General features: G+C 34.6%; 1 protein-coding gene across 2 annotated transcripts in view; it reads right to left on the bottom strand.

Annotated features, from left to right (window-relative positions):
* ATAD2B (ATPase family AAA domain containing 2B) overlaps positions 1–20489 on the bottom strand; it is a 159147-nt gene that overhangs the window by 65392 nt on the left and 73266 nt on the right. For both annotated transcript variants that reach the window (XM_077774077.1, XM_077774079.1), the window contains exons 14-16: positions 14596–14755; positions 8564–8654; positions 3044–3355 (exon numbers count right to left, since the gene is read on the bottom strand). In XM_077774077.1, coding sequence (XP_077630203.1) covers positions 3044–3355; positions 8564–8654; positions 14596–14755 — 563 coding nt within the window. The remainder of the gene's footprint in view (positions 1–3043; positions 3356–8563; positions 8655–14595; positions 14756–20489) is intronic.

The following is a 20489-nucleotide window of genomic DNA, read 5'->3' as shown; positions in this document are numbered from 1 at the left end:
AAAGTTAACCTGAAAAATAATTGAATATCTTTTGAGTAATAATTTCATATACCAGCAAAAGATACTATCTAAGAAGAACATTAAGACCAAAACAAACCAGAATAATGTATCTAAACAACTAAAAAACAGTTATTAATAATCAAATAAAATTTGATTTCTCTTCTCTACTGGAACATGAAGAAAAGTTAGAACTAAAGCATGCTTTATACTTATTTAAAAATTTATAAGAAAACAGGGGGCCCAGTCAGTTAAGCGTCTGACTTCGGCTCAGGTCATGACCTCACGGTTTGTGGGTTCAAGCCCAGCATCAGGCTCTGTGCTGACAGCTCGGAGCCTAGGGACTCCTTCGGATTCTGTGTCACCCCTCTCTCTCTGCTCTTCCTCTGCTTGCGCTCTGTCTCTCTCTCTCTCTCTCAAAAATAAATAACATTAAAAATAAATAAATAAATAAAATTATAAGAAAACATAATAATGCCATAAAAAACTCTCAAATGAAAATAAAGGTATTATCATAAAATATTTCAAATGGAGAGATAAGATTTTTATCATTTTTTTAAAGGTAACATAAGTTTTTTTGTTTGTTTTTTGTTTTTAATTTGGGGAAAAGGGGCACTTGGGTGGCTCAGTAAGTTAAGCATCCCATTCTCAATTTCAGCTTAGGTCATGATCTTCCAGTTCCTGAGACTGAGCCCTGCCTCAGGCTCTGAACTGATGGTGCAGAGCCTGCTTGGGATTCTCTCTCCCCCTCTCTCTCTGCCCCTTGACTGCTTGTGCACATCCCCACACATATCCATGTGTCAAATAAATAAACAAAAAAAACTGGGAGAAAGATACATATCCTCAGTTATGAAATCAGAGATAAGAAATAGACAATCCGTGGCCAAGTACCTAGTTCATGCATAATAAAATATTTAATCTCCTATTTGACAAACTTAAGAAATCAAGTAATTCATGGGATATTTCATAAGAATCTATCCCTGAAAAATACAGTTTCTGAAGAATATAATTTATAAACAACAAAATACACTGAATGTTGATGATTTTAGTATATATAATATTTTTTATGTTTGATGATTTTAGTATATATAATATTTTTTATGTTAGTATTATTAATTGAACAATTTTCTGATGCAGACTACATGCTAAATAAGGTACTAAAAACTGGGAAAATTAAGATAATTAAAACATATTACTTCTGGGGCACCTGGGTGGCTCAGTTAGTTAAGCATCCAACTCTTGACATCGGCTCAGGCCATCATCTCACAATTCATGAGACACAGCCCCGCAATGGGCTCTGCACTGACAGCATGGAGCCTGCTTGGGATTCTCTCTGCACCCTCCCCCCCAACCGCACTTGTTCTGTCTCTCTCAAAATAAATAAATAAACATTTAAAAAATTTTTTAAAATATTACTTTCTCTTCAAAGTTCATAGGCCTTACTTTGGTTAGTATATGAACCGAGAAATTTCCCTGTAAATGAATGACTTTTTTTTTTTTTAAGTTTATTTATTTTGAGAGAAACAGACAGAACGAGTTGGGGAAGGGCAGACAGGGGGAGAGAGATGGGATCCCAGCAGGCTCCATGCTGCCAGCACAGAGCCTAATGCAGGGCATGAACCCACAAAACTGCAAGATCATGACCTGAGCTGAAACCAAGAGTCAGATGCTCAACCAACTGAGCCACCAATGCACCTCTGAATGACTTTTTAAAGGTAACTTTCTATTTTTATCTCAGGTCCAATCTTGAGGCTAGAATTCAAGACCTTCTACAACTAGGTTCTAATTTACTCCCTTACTAATGATTTACATTCCATTAGCACTGCACACTGCAATAACAACAAAAATATATTTGATGAGTTGAATCCATAGGGATATTATAAGCAACATAGTTAAGAACACAGGCTCTAGAGTTAGGTGCCCTGGGTTTGAGTAAGCCCTGGAACTTACTGAATGACCCTAAATAGTGAATATGTCCCTAAGTCTTCCAGTCTCCTCCTTTACAGTACAAAAGTACCTGCCCCACAGGACTCTTGTGGGGATTAATAACTGACAATTTATGTAAGGGCTTTATAATAAATTAAACATAGGGGTGCTCGCTGGCTCAGTCAGTAGAACATGTGACTCTTGCACTTGGGGTTATAAATTTGAGCCCCGTGGGGTATAGACATTATTTAAAAATAAAGTTTTGGGATGCCTGGGTGGCTCAGTCGATTAAGCGTCCAACTCCAGCTATCATGATCTCACAGTTTGTGAGTTTGAGCCCCGAATCGGGCTCTGTCCTGACAGCTTAGAGCCTGGAGCCTATTTCGGATTCTGTGTCTCCCTCTCTCTCTGTCCCTCCCCCACTGCAAGTTCTCTGTTTGTCCTCTCTCAAAAAGAAACAAATATTTTAAAAAATGTTTTTATTTTATTTTTTTTTATTTAAAAAAANGCTTAACCGACTAAGCCACCCAGGCGCCCCTTAAAAAATGTTTTTAAATAAAGTCTTTAAATTAATTAATTAAATGTAACCCATCCTTATTACAATCAACTTTTCTATTCATTTTTTTTTTAATGTTTTTATTTATTTCTAGGAGAGAGAGAGAGAGACAGCGTGAACAGGGGAGGGTTAGAGAGAGAGAGAGGGAGTCACAGACTGAAACAGGCTCCATGCTCTGAGCTGGCAGTCAGCACAGAGCCCGACGCGGGGCCCGAACCCACGAACCGCGAGATCATGACCTAAGCCAAAGTCGGACGCTTAACCGATTAAGCCACCCAGGCGCCCCTATAATCAACTTTTCTAAAGACAGTAACACTTCTATGTTAAGATAGAATCTCCCAAGCAATAATAGAACTAATATTCATTCTTTCTTTTTATAAACATTCACTAGGCAACTACCATATGCGAGGCAATATACCATGCCTGGAATATATCCTGGTGAATGAAATAGAAATATTTTCTATATTCATGGCAAATATATAAATAACCTTACGACAAAACTCAAAATTTATTTATGCCTGTACTTGTTTCATTTTAATAATATGAAGAAGTAACTTATAGTACCTTCCTTCTTGTCACTCTGGCTAATTTCAGCATGAGGAAACACTTTTTGCAAGACTGCTAGGATGTTGTTGAAGCTTCTTTCCAATAGCGGCTTTATGATGGGGGATAGTGCATGCCCTGAAGACATGACAGCACGTTGAGATGCAGGCACAATATTCTGCATTGCATGGTAAAAGTCTTGGGCATTGAGCACTATTGAGGAGACATCTAGCTGCAGTTTATGGCTGCTAGCATAGATCTGGGGATAACGCCTCCGCAGAGCAATGAGGGCGGCTTCAGTGCACAGGGCCTTAATGTCAGCTCCACAGTAGCCTAATGCACAAAAGGAAAAGAATAACAAAGGTAATAAGTTCATTCTTACAGTACTAATAATAGTTTGCAAATATAAACATCTTTATTAATGTGTATATTAGGAAATAATTAATACTAAATCAATAATTATATACAATTTTATCAGCAAACACTGACCATGTAAATCACCTAATAAAATTACTCAGTAATAAAACTATCCTGAATATTTTAATTAACAAAACCTGAACTAATGATAAGCCATGTATTTTGTGCCAAAAACACTGATTATAATGTACAATTTTCTTCAGGAAAAGTGTTTAAAGAATAAGTTTCATCTCAATCTTTCATCAATATTATCAATTATTAGTTTAGTCCTCAAGACATCACACTTACCTATAAATTTTTCTAATATCACTAATTTGCAAACACATATAAGGGGGCAGTACAAAGTAGAATATATGCAGAAATTTCAAAAATAGAGCCATTCTACTACCAACTTTGAGTGCCAACCATAGCAAATTTATATGTAATTACCCCAAAAATTATACTTTAAAGTTGTCACTATCCATCATAATTTCAAAGGTATTAAAGGGAATAAGAATCCATTAATTTTCCATATTAACTTCCTTTTAATATGTGTTTAACTTAAAATAACATAATCTAGTTCTAAAGTCTATACAAACACAGTGTATTACCCATTACCCACATGTAACTGATTATTGTAGTTAACAGTCAAGCCCCCAGTGCTTTGAAATCTTTTGACTCACTTAAGCAACAAATACATACAAAAATACACAAACTGTTAGGTCTTAACCAGAAAAAGGAAGAAAAACTCAAACCAGCTATGTTGCTTTTATATCAGCAATTAAACTTGCATTTGGTCACTTTTATCAGTTATGCCAGCAGGGGGAACTATTCGAACTAGTTTTAAAACTAAACCCTAAGCTCTTCCAAGAATGGCATCAAGCTTATTTATCTTTTTATACCAAGCAATGACATTGTAGAATACTTGAATAAAGAAATACAAATGATGATTAGGAAAACTATAAGCAGAAAAGAAACAGCTCCAGACTAACTGGCAGAAAAAGAACATTAAGGCACAAAACCAGATAAATCAAACTGTAAGTAACTCACACAACCATAATGCACCTCTATTGTTAGTAGGGCCATCCTGTTCATCGAGTTTCACAAATAACAAAAAAGTCCTCTTTGCTCCATTTCTTCCGTAACATGTACCACCTTGTCATTTACCTATTATGTTTACTGTCTGCCTTCCCCAACTAGAATGTGAGCTTTGTGAGTGTACGGTATTCATCAGTTTTGTCCACTGACATATCTCATATACTGAAAATAATACCTGGCCTAGCCTTCAGTAGATATCCAGTAAATATTTCTTGAGTAAAAGAATGAATAAAAAAAGAAAGTAATTCCAGGGTTATAGTCTGGGAAAGTAAAACTGTTACATTACCATGTACTATCATAAAAAGTGGAGGAATTATATCTACTAGATTTTTCATCTTTTTTGAAGATATCTAAATTCTTTACTCATTAATGAAGAGTAAAAGTTTCATAATGAAAATTATGAAAAACATGGAAAATTTTTGCACTGTTCAAGAAATATTTATTCAGTTAAAGGAAAACTTAGTATGACTGTAAGAATCTAATTTAGAAAACTATAAGCAGACTAAGCATGAACACTGTTCCATGACAGCAATCAATCTACGAAATTTACCATTAGTCTTTCATTTTATATTCTATTTCTCAATGAATAGCCCTGGGGGAAAAAAGTATCTTTTCCCATGCCATACATATCCTAATTATACTAGTTCAACAAAATAACTGTAAAATACCAGCTCAGTTATAAACAGTTAATCAAATAATCCACTTCAGAACAAGTAAAAAATAAACTACCATCTTTAAACAACATAAACAACCACATTTCTTTTTCTTCTTGAAAAGAACATACACACCTGGTGAATGTATTATATGAACCTATTTCTAAGAGCAAAAGCCTAAATTAAAAAAAACTCAGAAACAATGCAAAACAGAAAAAGCCACTAAAAGATATTTTATCTAAGTGGTGCTCATAACATTCATGTTTGACATAATGTCAGTAAAATACATAATAGCAATGGACTGGTCATTTTTTCTTAATCTACTAAAGATAATTTAAGAGTTTACCAACAACAGATCCCATTTAAAGAAATTAATTTTCACTCAGATTATCATAATCAATAGACAAAAAGAATGAAATTATCTTCATTACATTTGCCTGTGAATGAGAATTACTGGTTTATATCTGAGGTTCTCAGTCTTGGCTACTCAACAATGAAACTGCCAACAATGGATTTCCAACAAACCTAGTGAATCAGAATCTCTGGCAGTTTAATATCATAAATACTTATTCTGAGAAAACTTTACAAGTGATTCTGACATATGAAAGGAAAAAACTGAGAACTACTTGATTTAATAATATACTTCCTTTACTAGACTCTAAAACAATTAAAAATTACATGATAATCATGCTAAAGAGTTATATTTAGTATCACGTGTCCTGGTTTAGGCCTCTTGTCTTGTCAGAATTAAAAGTGTATTTTTTCACTCTCTAAAGGATTCTGATTTAAAAACTAGATGCAGGTAATATGATCACCCTAGATACACAGAAAACACACTACAGTCTTTTGAAAGTTAAAAGCTGATGTTAAAAAAAAATCAACATCCCTTTCATAAGAATTCCATATCATATTAATTCTACCATTACTATTCTAACACTGATGAACACAAATATCTAGATATCAAAGAAAAAGCAAATTTTTTTTCTTTTTAAGTAAGTTCTATGCCCAATGTGGGGCTTGAACTTACGATCCGAAATCAAGAGTCTCATGCTCTAACAACTGAGCCAGCAAGGCACCCCAAGAAAAAGCATTCTTAAATATTGCCACTGAAATGGAAACTTGTCTGCAAAACTGAAAATATGAGCTATTAAAAAGGTTACAGACTAGACAAGGATAATAATAAAGTTTTAGGAAGTTACCATTTACGTAAAACATCAAACATAAGGTCCACAAGAAAGACCTCTCACTGGGACACTTTCATTGTTTTGGCCCTCTCAGTGAAAATAAATAGACAAATATGATTAGGTTTGAGGTCCTTATAACCTTAAGCTCCTACTATTCATACATGTGATCTGGACGCCAAAATTATGTGAGGACTGCTTTTAAAAAAAAAAAAATCACACCTATAATGCATGCAAACACCTCCAAGTACTTGGGAACTTATTTTAAGGTAAAAGTTACCAAATCCATAACCTCTAACAAGGGGTCAGTTGTCTTTGCAGTTTTCATCAAGACTACATACCCTTTATTAGGCATAAATTTTAATGAACTGAACCCATACATGTTAAAACATGTTTGGGATACAGAAAGTGATAAGTTCATAATGAATTTAAAACTTATTATTATTCTGTTTCTGTCTGAAGACCTGCATTTTTTATGTGAAACTGGCAACTTAAATGGAATACATGTCAAAATCAAAAACAGAAGTCATTTAATTATAATAGATTTTTATGTCACTCTCCAGGAAGAAAACGGTGTATACTGTAAGCAGATTCTAAACCACCATCACCACCACCACCATCCCCCCACAAAAGGCAAGAGGAACTTTTTAGTCCTATAAGAAATTATGTCTCAAAAATGTTTAAACTTAAGAAACTGACTTTTAAAGCTAAAATAAATCACTTAGAATAATGAGAAGTTGTGGCCTTTGGAAATGAAAAAAGGAAACTGAGATTCTAATATTTAGGATGAAAAATTAGTGTGTAATCTTTCAGATGGTAGATAGGGTAATAGTAAGTAATTTTAAAACACCTATCTTTTAGGGAATTTCCAAAATTATTTGAAGACTACTGCTTATTTTAGCTAAGGATCATTCTGTGGCAAATTCACAAAAATCTACAAAGATTTCCCAGTCTGATCCATACTCTAGTAAAATATCATAAAAGTAGCAAGAAATAAAAGGGGTCAAATTTCAAAAAGGGAAAAGACTGGATTTTGTACCAAATACCACCCTCTCCCATAAAGCAGCACAAGGCTTTGCAGAGGTCAAGCCAAATTTACATGAAATGGGTTTGGCGCATGCTCTCTTATACCAGGCAAAGCTTAAACTGGAATAGTGCTAGAGAGATTTACGTTTTCTCCTCACCAGAAGATGTCGAGGTCTTTGTGGTTCAAAAGTTGAGGTATGCTGCTTCGGAGATGGAGGTCCCTGTGGATGAAGAGGATAATTCGGATGTAGCTAACTGAATGGACTAATGTTCTATTTAAGTTTTAATATTTGATGGTGGATCACAATGATTTTTTAACTAAGTTATTCTTTCTGGTTTTGGTAACTTTAAAGTTTTCCCAAGTAGACTGCTGATTGTTAGTGAGCTTATTTGGGGATTTTTTCATAATGCTTAAAAAGTTCATGGAGAAAGATTTTTAATTTTTATTTGTGAGAGAATAAGAGGAAAATAGACAGAAGATAGATAAAGAATGAAGGGAAAATACCAGTGTATATATTCAGTTGCTTAATATACTATTCACTTTTATTTCAGACCTAATTAGAGCCAAAACCCTGAATTCCATCTCCTATGTATGATCACGTATGTACATAAAATACTCTTACTATATCCTTTTAGGACAGTAGTAGTCATTCACTCTGTGGGGAGGATCTTCCACTCTATGAATAATTTAACATTAAATTGGACAGTTTTGTATTTGGGGAAATACTAGCAGATGCCAGTATTTTCTTTAAGACTCCTCTCACTCAACTTCTTTCTATACCACAGAAATGAAGATGAGCCCATCAATCTGCAAAGTAAAAGACTGCAGTCCTGCCTTTGATGTGGACCTTTATCTCTAAAGGTTAGCTTATTTTTCTCAGCAAAATTTCTAAAAGAGAACAATTCCTAAAATGATACAATGCACTAATATCATGGAAATCCAGCACTCAATGAAAGCATATTACTACTAGCTTTATTAATAATCAAACACCTACTGGCAGCTAAAATTGTAATTTAGAAGTATTCAAACTTCAAGTGAAATGTTCAAAATAAGTGTTACATTTAAAGGCAAAGCCAGCCATCTATTGCACAGAGACATAACTATATTCATTCACATTCCAAACATAAGGGGAAAGGGCCGGCAGCACAAACAATAACAATGAAAGAATTCAAATAATAGCACTCACCAACACATTTTTCGGCCAATTCACCTAAAAAAGCATCTGACAATTTTGGATTCCAATCCCTGGTATGGATCTGTAAAATGTGTTTTCTTGCCTAAGAAAAACAGTACAAATAAATAAAATATCATCAACCTCTCAAATGTATTCGCTGGAACAAATTTATGTGCTAACCATACCCCAGAAAAGCAACTGCTTATTTTTTTTAGTTCATTTTTTTTTTTAGTTTATTTATTTGAGGGAGAGACAGCACGTGTGGGGGTGGGAGGGGTTGAGAGGGACAGAGGGAGAGAGGGAGAGGAAGGAGAGAGAGAGAGAGAAGAGAGAGAGAGAATATCCCAGGCAGGCTCTGCACGGACAGCCCAGAGGCTGAACCAGAGCTCAATCCCATGAAACATGAGATCACTGTTGAGATCACTACCTGAGTTGGTATCAAGAGTCTGGACATTCAACCAACTGAACCACCCAGGCGCCCCAGCAACTGTTTATTTTAAAAGAAATTTAAACACCATGGCATCCACATCAACTCTAATTTCTCATAATAACAATACAGTAATACGTAGTAGAGACCATGTCTCTGTTTATCAAACTAACATATTTAATATTCTGAGAGGTGAAGGAGTTAACTAGTGGCACATATGACTTAAGTGACTGATCTTGACTCATCTAGGACTAGATTAAAAACTAAGTGGGCACCTGGGTGGCTCAGTTGGTTAAGCGTCCGACTTCACTCAGGTCATGATCCCATGGTGCATGGGTTCGAGCCCCACGTCGGGCTCTGTGCTGGCAGCTCAGAGGCTGGAGCCTGTTTCAGATTCTGTGTTTCCTTCTCTCTCTGACCCTCCCCTACTCACACTGTCTCAGAAATAAATTTTAAAAAAACATTAAGGGACGTCTGGGTGGCTCAGTCGGTTAAGCATCCAACACTGGCTCAGGGTATGATCTCACGGTTCATGGGTTCAAGCCCCATGTTGGGCTCTGTGCTGACAGCTCAGAACTTTGAGCCTGCTTCAGATTATGTGTCTCCCTCTCTCTCTGACCCTCCCCTGCTCACACTGTCTCTCTCTCTCTCAGAAATAAAACATTAAAATTTTTTTTAATCTTAAAACTAATTTTTTATTTTTAATTAAAAAATTAAAAACTAAGTTTCAATATTTTACCACATGAGATCATTTTTACCATCTAAATACATATAAAAATATAGTTTAATGTATATAGCATTTATAATCTTTTATTGAAATATAATTAATTATAATTGTACAGTGTTAAATAGTTTGAAATGTATAACATAATGATTCAACAATTCCATACTCAGTGTTAACTTCTTTTTGTTTTTAAGTAGGCTCTACGCCCAACGTGGGGCTTGAACTCATGACTCTGAGTTCAAGAGTCACATGCTCTACTGACTGAGCCAGCTAGGCACCCCACTCAGTGCTAACCTTTAAACTACAGATTCAGATTTCACAGAACTTTTGGTTCTATCACATGCATGAGGTATTATGACTGCCAATGAGCTAAACAAGTAATTTAAAACTTGAAAAAAGTTTTAAAATTGAAAACATTTTCAATCAAGTAAAGAAATATAATGCATATCATTATCTTGTAAGTTAGTTGATACTTTAATATATAACATGGTAGTATTTCAGTGAATATTAATCCAATTCATTTTAAAAAGTCAAATGTTTGAGCAATTCTACCTTGATTTTTTTTTTCAAAATAGCATTTTCTACCTTTAATCTGACTACATAGCACAATCAAAATTTTAACACCTTGGTTTCAGATTAAATGAAATTTCTTCTTCTTCCACAGTTAAAAAGAAACTGAAGTGGTAAGAATCCATAATCAGCTGATATTACCAACATGAAGAGGTATATCAGAATTTTACCTTCACATTTGCCTTCTTTCAAGGAAATTTGAATACACTTGTTCCCTCAACACTGATAGTTGAGATTCTCAAGACTATGAAAAAGCAACTTATAACAAAGAGGATAATTTTATTGGGTTGATGAGGAATTTGGGGTCCAGCAAAAAGAACTTCAAAGTCATCAAGATAAACTGACGTGTACCTGGGTGGCTCAGTCAGTTACGCATCCGACTCTTGGTTTCAGCTCAGGTCATGAGCTCACAGTTTGTGGGATCGAGCCACACATAGGGCTCTCGGCTGATTGAACAGAACCTGTTTAGAATTCTCTCTCTACCCCTCCTCCTGCGCACTCTCTCTCTCTCTCTTTCTCAAAATAAATAAATAAATATTAAAAAAAAATTTTGAAGTTGATAAAATTTGATTATCAATAGCTATTGCTCTAATTCCAAGTTCTAAGTTAGAAGTTCAGCTACCCAAAATAAAGCAATGATGTGACATTTATTTTCTTCGAACTCGAAGTATCTGCCTGAATATATACCAAAAAAGTATAACATCAAGGTCCAAAAAGATATCATCCTGAGAGTTTATATTCTCCAGAAGATGACATTAAGAGATCTATTTGGCCTCATTCACAGCACAGGCACCACTTAGTGAAGACCCTCATAGAATCAGAAGCACATTAAAAAAAATTTTAAGCTAGAAGATACCACAAAAAATACCTATTCTTACCCTGTCATTTTACAAAATAAGTAAAGGTTTAGAGAAATGAAATTACCTAAGGTCAAAAGTTATTGTCCGGTCTCTAAGACATTTAGTGCCTTGCTCTTTCTCTATAGAATCAATCAGAGTCTCCTTTCTCTATCATAAAAACAAGAAATAGAAGAATTTAACTAAATCAGAAATGCTTCATTATACACTTTAACACACACTCTCTCTCTACGTGTGTGTGTGTGTGTGTGTGTGTGTGTGTGTGTGTATAAAAGTTACATGGCTTTCCCTACTAGAAAGTAGCTTCCTCTACTATTAATAGTTAAAGGGGGACCTGTCAAGTGAGCATCCAACTCTTGATTTTGGCTCAAGTCGTGATCCCAGGGTCATGGGATTGAGCCCCACGTTGGGCTCTGCTCTGGGCATGGAGCCTGCTTGGGATTTTCAATCTCTTTCTCTCTCTCTCTCTCTCTCTCCCTCTGTCCCTCTCCTGCTTGCACACATATATGTGCTCCATCTCTCTCTCTCAAACAAAAAAAAAAAAGTCAAAGGCATATTCAAGCTCTCATTTTTCAGGATTCAGAAATACAAAGAACACTTGTAACAATATGAGTGTTGATGATAATAAAGAAAAAAAAAATTAAAAAGCATCGCTGCCTCAAGAAGGTATGTGCTATTTTATGCTAATAAAGGGTTAACAAAATTACTAAAAGTTTTAAGAACCAGAGCTTCCTTTTCCTTTTTTTTTTTTAACTTTTATTTGGTCAAACAACAGGAGTCATGATATTCCACTGCCCAAACTACAGGACTAACATGAGACATGGACAGACTATTGCTTTAAATGAATGCCCAAATGGATCCTTAACGCTCCCCTCACTCTTTCCCTAAACCATTCAGTAAGGCTATCTCCTAGCAAACTAGTTCAGTTTCTCTGTCTTCACACTTAGCTTCTCATTCAGACCTTGCTTCCTAAGTCACTAAGAAAACTGAAGCAGTCAAGAGAGAAGTTCAAAAGACTTTTCACACCAATTCTGTCCACCTGTTGGCATATGTACCCATAATACTCTGTCTTCTCCCTAGTATCACAGAAGAACTATCCAATTCCTATCTAAAAACATTCTCACCACTCATATAGTAAATACTGTCCCCCCTCTTGCCTATTAAGGACACGTTGTGGTAATTCTTGTTTCTCAATTTCATCACCAAAATTTCCTTCTCTAGTGGATAACTGTCCCAGCTTTTTTAAGAACACGGGTTCTCTTGCCTCCAATTCCCTCAACATTTATCACCTCACCTCAACCCTTTGCACCCTTTTGGAGCAAAACTCTTTGAAAAACCTACCTTCATTCTCTATCTCCAGTTCATCCCCTCCTATTCTCTTAAGATAACCATACTCCAGACAAGCTTTTTTGCACCCATCACTAAATCAACTTGCTCCCATCAGGTTCACCAATGACCAGCATAATGATCAATACAATGGTCAATTTTCTGTCCTCATCTGAGTTAATTTAGCAACATCTGACAAATTAGTCATACGCTTCTCATTGTTTTACTTTCTTCACTTGGCTTCCAGAATCTACTCGTGTAGTTTTCCTCTTACTTTACTGACTATGCCCTAAGACAGAGGATTTGATAATCTCATCTAATCTTGATAATCCATGACTTTAAACATTATCTAAGCAAAAATAGCTAGTTCAGGCCTTTTCCATAGACACAGACCAAGAAAAATGACCTTAGGTTTAGGTCTCAAAGTAGTTTCCTTGAAATGTAGAAAGTTAAAATTAACATGGAAAACTATGTTGAGATCCATGCCATATAATATGGTAAGCCACTAACTACATATGGTTATTGTATTTAAATTTTTAAAGAAAATTTAAAACCCAGTTCCTTAGTCATACTAGTGACATTTCAAGAGCTCAAACGCCACATGTGACTAGTGGCTACCATACTGGACATTGCTTAGTGGACAATGCAAATACAGAACATTTCCATCATTACAGAAAATTCAATTGGACAGTGCTGTTCTAGTCCTGGTTTATTGTTAAATCTCTGATTTGTGTAGATTGTACCTGAAGTGTGAGTATCGTGACTGGCATACATGACTGAGATCCACATGACTAGGGCAAACTGAAGATACTTGGTTAATTCGGATAATGGCTTTCCTGTGCCGAAATGAACACGGGCTATGTCTCAGAACTAAACACATTCCCCACCTATGCTAGAGCCTGAAAGATGTGCTTGGACTATAAGATGTTCCAAAGATAGCTGGTGCTTCCCTGTCCTGAAATAGACTTGTTCCCACTTCTACCCTTGTCCCTATACCTAAGCACACCTCTACACATTGATACAGTCCTGGAAGCTGCACTTGGGTGATGAAACTGAGGCTGTATACGCTATGTTTCCTATCCTGATAAAGTTAGGTAAATTCAGTACCAAAGTAAAGCCTCTAAGTTAGACAGTCCAAAACAGAGACAACTACTACTGGATGTGCAGACTGATTTCAAACTGAAGTATTAATTGTTCTACACAGTAGCACCATTGACTTCATTTCCCCATAGTCTTCTACACCATCCTACTAATCACAGCATTTCACATCTGTGTATGTAAACCAGGCATTTTATATGGAGATCTAAATCAAAGCTATGCAACAATTATAAATGTGCATGTGTGTATATTATATATTCATAAATAGTATCTTCTTTCTTTAGGTTATATTTATATGGGTATGTGTTATGTTTTAATTAGGCTTATTTAAAATGTTAAATTACATAGAAATTTAATTACATGTAATTATTTTATTATATGTAAAAATATAATTACAATTACATTGTCAAATATAGTATCTTCTCTATATATATCTCTCCCTCTCAAACTTGAGATCCTCGTGAAGAGATAAGTCAATGAATAAACTGGACAAACCAAAATAATAAAAATTTCAAGCAGAATTAGGGAAAAAAACTTGTATATTAATTAACATTTTACACAATGCCAATATGTTGTGTAATTATACACTCTTTTAAAAAAATACACTATAACGAATAACTTTTGCTGCTCATTAATTAAATATGATGTTATGCTCATTTCTACGAAAATTTGCACATTGGGTTCTTATTCATAAGCTCACTAATATTCTGAAAACATTATTTTTATGAGAACAAAGCTACTTTGGCTAACTGGAGACATATAACCTGCCATCCAAGATAATTACTACAATCTGGAGAACTAAAGTAAGCATTTTAGTAACCTAATCAAGAGTTTTCCTGAAAGCCATACGTGTTCTGATAATTGTTAATAGAAATAGACTAAATTATTCAATAACCACAAGCTTTTTCTGAGAATTAACTAAGATATTCCATAAGCACAAAATTTTTGAAATGAAAATTCATAAAATATCACCATCCAAGTGCGTTAATGCTTGATAATGGGATCACAAATAAATCCTAACACATTGAAAACAGAAACTTACTTTTTGATCAGGCAGGTTGAAAAGGAATTCTCTGTCAAAACGACCCGGTCTCCTGAGAGCAGGATCTATAGAATCAAGTCTGTTTGTAGCACCAATAACAACAATTTCACCCCTGTTATCTAATCCATCCATAAGAGCAAGGAGGGTTGATACTATAGAGCTGTAACAAAAGTTCCGGACAAAATTATAAATTAAAAACAGGAAAGAAAAAAATGTAAAAACTGCTGCTTCTACTAAACTTTATCAGTCTTAAATGTTAATAAAACGATAACATGACTAAAACTTAATGCAAAATAATGTACAGAAATCATTTTTGAACATATTCAAACAATACATTAATAGACACCTAAAGCACAGAAACAGCAACAAAAGAGATAAGGATTTCATCAAAATTAACAATTTTTCTGCTTCAAGGGGCACAATCAAGAAAAGTAAACAGGCAACCTAAAGGAGAAAATATTTGCAAATTATATACTTGATAAGGGTTGAAGCTCCAGAATATACAAAAAACAATTACAACCCAACAATAAAAAGAAAATTAACCCAACTTAAAAATAGCCAAAAGAGAGACACCTGTGTGGCACAGTCAGTTAAGTATCTGACTCTTGATCTCGGCTCAGGTCACAATCTCACAGTTTGGGAGATCAGGCTCTGCATCAGGCTCTGCACTGATGTTACAGAGCCTGCTATGGATTCTGTCTCTACTTCTCTCTGACCTTCCCCCACATGTGCTCTCTTGCTCTCTCTCAAAATAAATAAACTCAAGAAAAAAAGTTTTTAAGTCAAAAGATTTACATAAACATTTCTTCACATAAGATATAAAAGGGCCCATCATTAGGGACTGCAAATCAAACCAAATGAGGTACCACTTTGAACACCCTAGCGTGATTATAATAAAAAAGACAGATAATAGTATATGTTGGCAAGGATGTGGAGAAACTGGAACATTCACACAGTACTTGATGGGAATGTAAAATGGTGTGCCTCCTTTCAAAAGTTTGACAATTTCCTAAACTATTAAACATAGAGTGATCATATGATCCAGCAATGTCTAAAAAAAACTTGTACAAAAATGTTCACTGCAGCTTTATTCATAATAGCCAAGAGGTGGAAACAACTCAAGTGTCCATTAACTCATGAATGGATAAATAAAATGTGGCATATCAATACAATAAAATAGAGCTTGTCAATAAAAACAAATGAAGTACTAATAGATGTTATGATACGGATGAACCTTGACAACATTGTGCTAATTGAAAAAAGCCAGTCACAAAAGTCCCCATATAAAATGATTCCATTTATATGAAATATCCAATAGACAAATCTATAGAAATACAAAGTGTATTAGTGGTTGCCTAGGGTTTAAGGGGGATGAAGAGGAGACTGGAGAGTTATGGCTAAAGGTTAAAAGGTTTCTTTCCTTCTGGGAAGATGAAAATGTTCTAAAATTGATTATGGTGACAGTTATACAACTCTGGAAATATACTGAAAGCCACTGAACATGTGGTTTAAATGAACTGTATGATATATGAACGGTTATCTCAATAAAGCTGTTTTTAAGAAGAAATACAAGGACGCCTGGCTGGCTCAGTTAGTAGAGCATCACAAGTTTGAGCCCTACATTGGGTGTAGAGATTACTAAAAATTAATTAATTAAAATAAATATAAAAACTTTTTAAAGAAATATAAAAATCTGTTTCAATATATAGGATTATATATGATGTTTAGAATTCCTATAGAATTATATGTGCATTAGGGGAGTTGGGTGGCTCAGTTCGTTAAGTGTCTGACTTCAGGTCATGATCTGACCTGAGTTCATGGGTACAAGCCTCGGGCTGGGCTCTGCACTGACAGCTCAGAGCAGACAGCTTGCATTCTGTGTCTCCCTCCCTCTCCCTCTGCCCCTCCCCTGCTTGTGCTTTCTCTCTCTCAAAAATAAATGAACAATTAAAAAAAAAAGAATTACATGTGCATTACTGTTAACCTTTCAGACAATTTCTTTATAATGCCGACTATTTTAAGTTCAACTCAAAATCATCTTGTGCATATTTTAGTTTTTGAAACTATGACTTAAGGGGCGCCTGGGTGGCTTAGTCGGTTAAGGGTCCGACTTTCGCTTGGGTCATGATCTCGCGGTTCGTGGGCTCGAGTCCTGCGTCGGGCTCTGTGCTGGCTGCCAGCTCAGAGCCTGGAGCCTGTTTCAGAGTCTGTATCTCCCTCTCTCTCTGACCCTCCCCTGCTCACGCTGTCTCTCTCTCTCTCCTAGAAATAAATAAAAATATTTAAAAAAAAAGAAAAAAAAAGAAACTATGACTTAAACGTTTCTGAATAAAATTGTTACATGTCCAATTATAACAAAAACCACAGTTCTAGTAACAAAAGTCTTCCTAGTGTTTCCAACTGTTCTCGCTTACATCCCTTTATTCTACTACTAACACCTGCCAGAAATAACTTCTCCAATATGCTCAACATGTTAAAGAAATCATTCTCACTTCCAAATAAACTGTTCTAAATGTTTCTCAAAACTATAAATGGAATCAAAATGCTACATATCCAGTGTACATGTATATAAAGGATTTGTGCTTGTTCTTTTTTAATTTTTTGTTAATGCTTACTTATTTTTGAGGTAGAGACAGAGCATAAGCAGGGGAGGGGTAGAGAGGGAGGGAGACATAGAATCCGAAGCAGGCTCCAGGCTCTGAGCTGTCAGCACAGAGATCAATGTGGGGCTCAAACTCGCAAACCCAGAGATCATGACCTGAGCTGAAGTTGGCTGCTTAACTTACTGAGCCACCCAGGTGCCCCTGGACTAGATAATTCATTATTCTCGAAGACTAGATAATATTGCATTATGCAATATTTAACAGCATCCCTGGTCTCCAACCACTATCCAGTCATGTCAATAAGACCCATCCAGGTATCACATGCTTGTTCTTTTCTAATTAAATAAGAGAAAATTAATGGCCTAAGTGTCTTACTTCAGATATAAAGAATGCAATAAGCACCCTGAAATGTAAGTTCATATTTATTACCTCAAATTTTTCCTTAGCACATTCCAATCACAGATAGGCATTTCAAGTGTTTAAGACTTACCAACATTTTAAAGCGTTTTCTACAAGGATTTTCAGAAGACAAAGTCTCAAACATGGCCAGAAACAGAATTATAACCTAGCTTAGATTCTACCAATAGTTGTATTCTTTAAAAAAATCAAATGACCAGCCCTTGGATCAAAATCCTTTAGTAACTCCTATGATGTTCAAAATAAAGTCCAAACTACTTTACACTATATTTGAGGGCTACTTGCCTCCCCTAACCCTTTCTCCTACACTATCTTCTAAAAGCATTTATATAATTTAAATATGGATCTAAATAAAACTGGAATTATTTTGTATGGTGTGAAGAGGGGTCCAATTTTTTCACCAGATACCCAATTCTCCCAGCATTCTTTATTGAAAAGGTCATCCTTTCCCAATAGTATTGCACAGTCTCTTTTATTATAAATCAAGCATCTATATATGTGTAGATTTATATATGGCTCTGGCTCTGTTCCATCAGTGTATCTGTCTAGACTTCTACCAACATCAAATTATCTTAATCCTAAGAGGCCTTAATAACCAGAAGAGCAAATACTCCCACCTTGTTCGTCCACAAAAGTCTTCACTATTCTTAGTCCTTTTTATTTCCATATAAAGTTCCAGAATCATTTTGTCAAATTCCGCCCCCAAAAAAAACTGATCCTGATATACTGAATCTATTGATAAATATGGAAGAACAAACAACTTTTAAATATGCAGTCTTCCAACTTATGTACATGGTATTTCTCTCCATTTATTTTATCTTCCTTTAATGTTTCCAACTCGAGTTTTGCTCTTCCCTCCAAAAATGTACATGGAACTTAGTTTATTCCTAGTTTCTTCTATTCTGAATGAGATTATAAATAGTAATTCTGCATTTTTATACAGGAAACTGGTACAGAGAGAAATAAAATTCTCTATAATGATTGGTTTACCCTTGCAAGATACTCATTAGTATAAAAAGTTATCTAGAGACAGCTATGGAGTTTCTACACACATAATTATATCACCTACAAATGACAACAGTATTGTTTATTCCTCTTCAATACACACACCTTGTATTGTTTTATCTTGCCAGACTACACTAACTGGGATCTATGTGGTGTTGATCAGAATTGTTCACTGCAGCCATACTTATAACTCCTCATATTAAAAGCTTTCATCTTAAAAAAAAAAGGTTTTCATCTTTCAACATTAAGTATGTTTGTTATAGGTTTTTATAGATACCTGATTTTCTTCATTCTCTAAGATGAATGATCTTATCAAAATATTAAATTTCATCCAACATTTCTTACACATCTACTGAGATGATCATATGATTTTTCACTAATATGACAATGTGACAAATTTACCTTACGTGATTTCTCTCATGTTCAACAAACCTTGTATATGCGAAATACAATCAACTTGGTCATGACGTAATATCCTTCTTAAAGCTTTCTAGAAGTCACATGTTACTATTTTGTTTAGGAGTTTTATATCCATGTTCATGAATGAAACTGGGTTCCAATTAACTTTCTTAATAGTGTTCTACATAAGTTTTTCTTTTTAATTAAGTCTTTTGAAGATATATTTGACATACAATACACTGAACATGCTTAAAGTATATAATTGGGTAAGATTTGAAATGTATATACACCTGTGAAACTACCATCACTCTCTAAGTAATTTATCCATCCTGCTCTTCTTCATGTCCCATTGTAATCTATCCCTACTGCTCCTCCTTGACCTCTATCCAATCCTCAGGAACCACTGATCTGTGTTCTTACTTACAGATTAGCCTGCATTCTCTAAAATTTTATATGTATGGGATCATACAAGAAATACTCTTTTTTTTTTCTGGATTCTTTCACTGAGCATAATTATTTTGAGATTCACCACACTAATGGTTTACTAATAGTGTGTTCCTTTTTATGGGTAAGCAATATTCCATTATATGGATATACCAAAATGTGTTTACTGATTCACGTGTTGATAGCCATGCAGATTGTTCCTAATCTGGGACTATTACCAAAACAGCTATGAACATTCATATATAAATCATGAAGATTTTATGTAGATTTTTTTCCTAAAAGTTTAATACATTTACCTCGTAAGTTCAGGCCTTTATCCTCTTAACCTTTAATACTTAAAGAATTTGACACATCACATTTTGCATTCCTAATAGTGCATATCAATGTCTCCTTTTTGTCATGACCAATCATGCCAGAGGTTTGTTAATTTTATTAGTTTTTTGAAAGAAGCAACCCTTGATATCTGTATGTCTTTGTTTCAAGTTCATATTGTTTGCTATTTTTTTGTTTACTAATAACGGCAAATTAGAATAACAGTTCTTAACAGCAAACAAAATTTTCTGCTTAGATCTTTTTGTTATTTGTTTCTTGTATTTTGTATATTACTAAACTTTGGAAATTAGTTATGACTTAAGGCACAATATATGATTTATTTTTATAAATCCTGTGTATGTTTGAAAACAGTGTTCATTCTGTATTTGTCTCTGATAAGCATACCAACTAGAATATAAAATAAGGTTGTTCAAATAATCTATAGGGCATTAACTTTTTTGTTTTGTTTTTATTGTTTGGTTTTTTTTTTTTGATCATTTGGTCTTTTAGCTACTGAGAGGCACATATCTCTCACATTGATTATCAATCTGACTCTGCAGATCTGTCAATTTTTGTTTTATATCATTAGAAACACAGTCATTAGGGAATTATAAATTCTGAATTGTTACATCTTCTAATAAACTGAAGCTTTTATTCATTATAAGTTTATGCTCTTTATAAATATAAATGTATTATATATAAATATATATTATA

The sequence above is a fragment of the Crocuta crocuta genome, unplaced genomic scaffold (assembly GCF_008692635.1).
Source record: "Crocuta crocuta isolate KB4526 unplaced genomic scaffold, BGI_CrCroc_1.0 scaffold246, whole genome shotgun sequence".
NCBI classification, from domain to species: Eukaryota; Metazoa; Chordata; class Mammalia; order Carnivora; family Hyaenidae; genus Crocuta; species Crocuta crocuta.
Note: the sequence above shows the minus strand (reverse complement) of the source record. Positions and strands in the feature narration are given on the sequence as shown.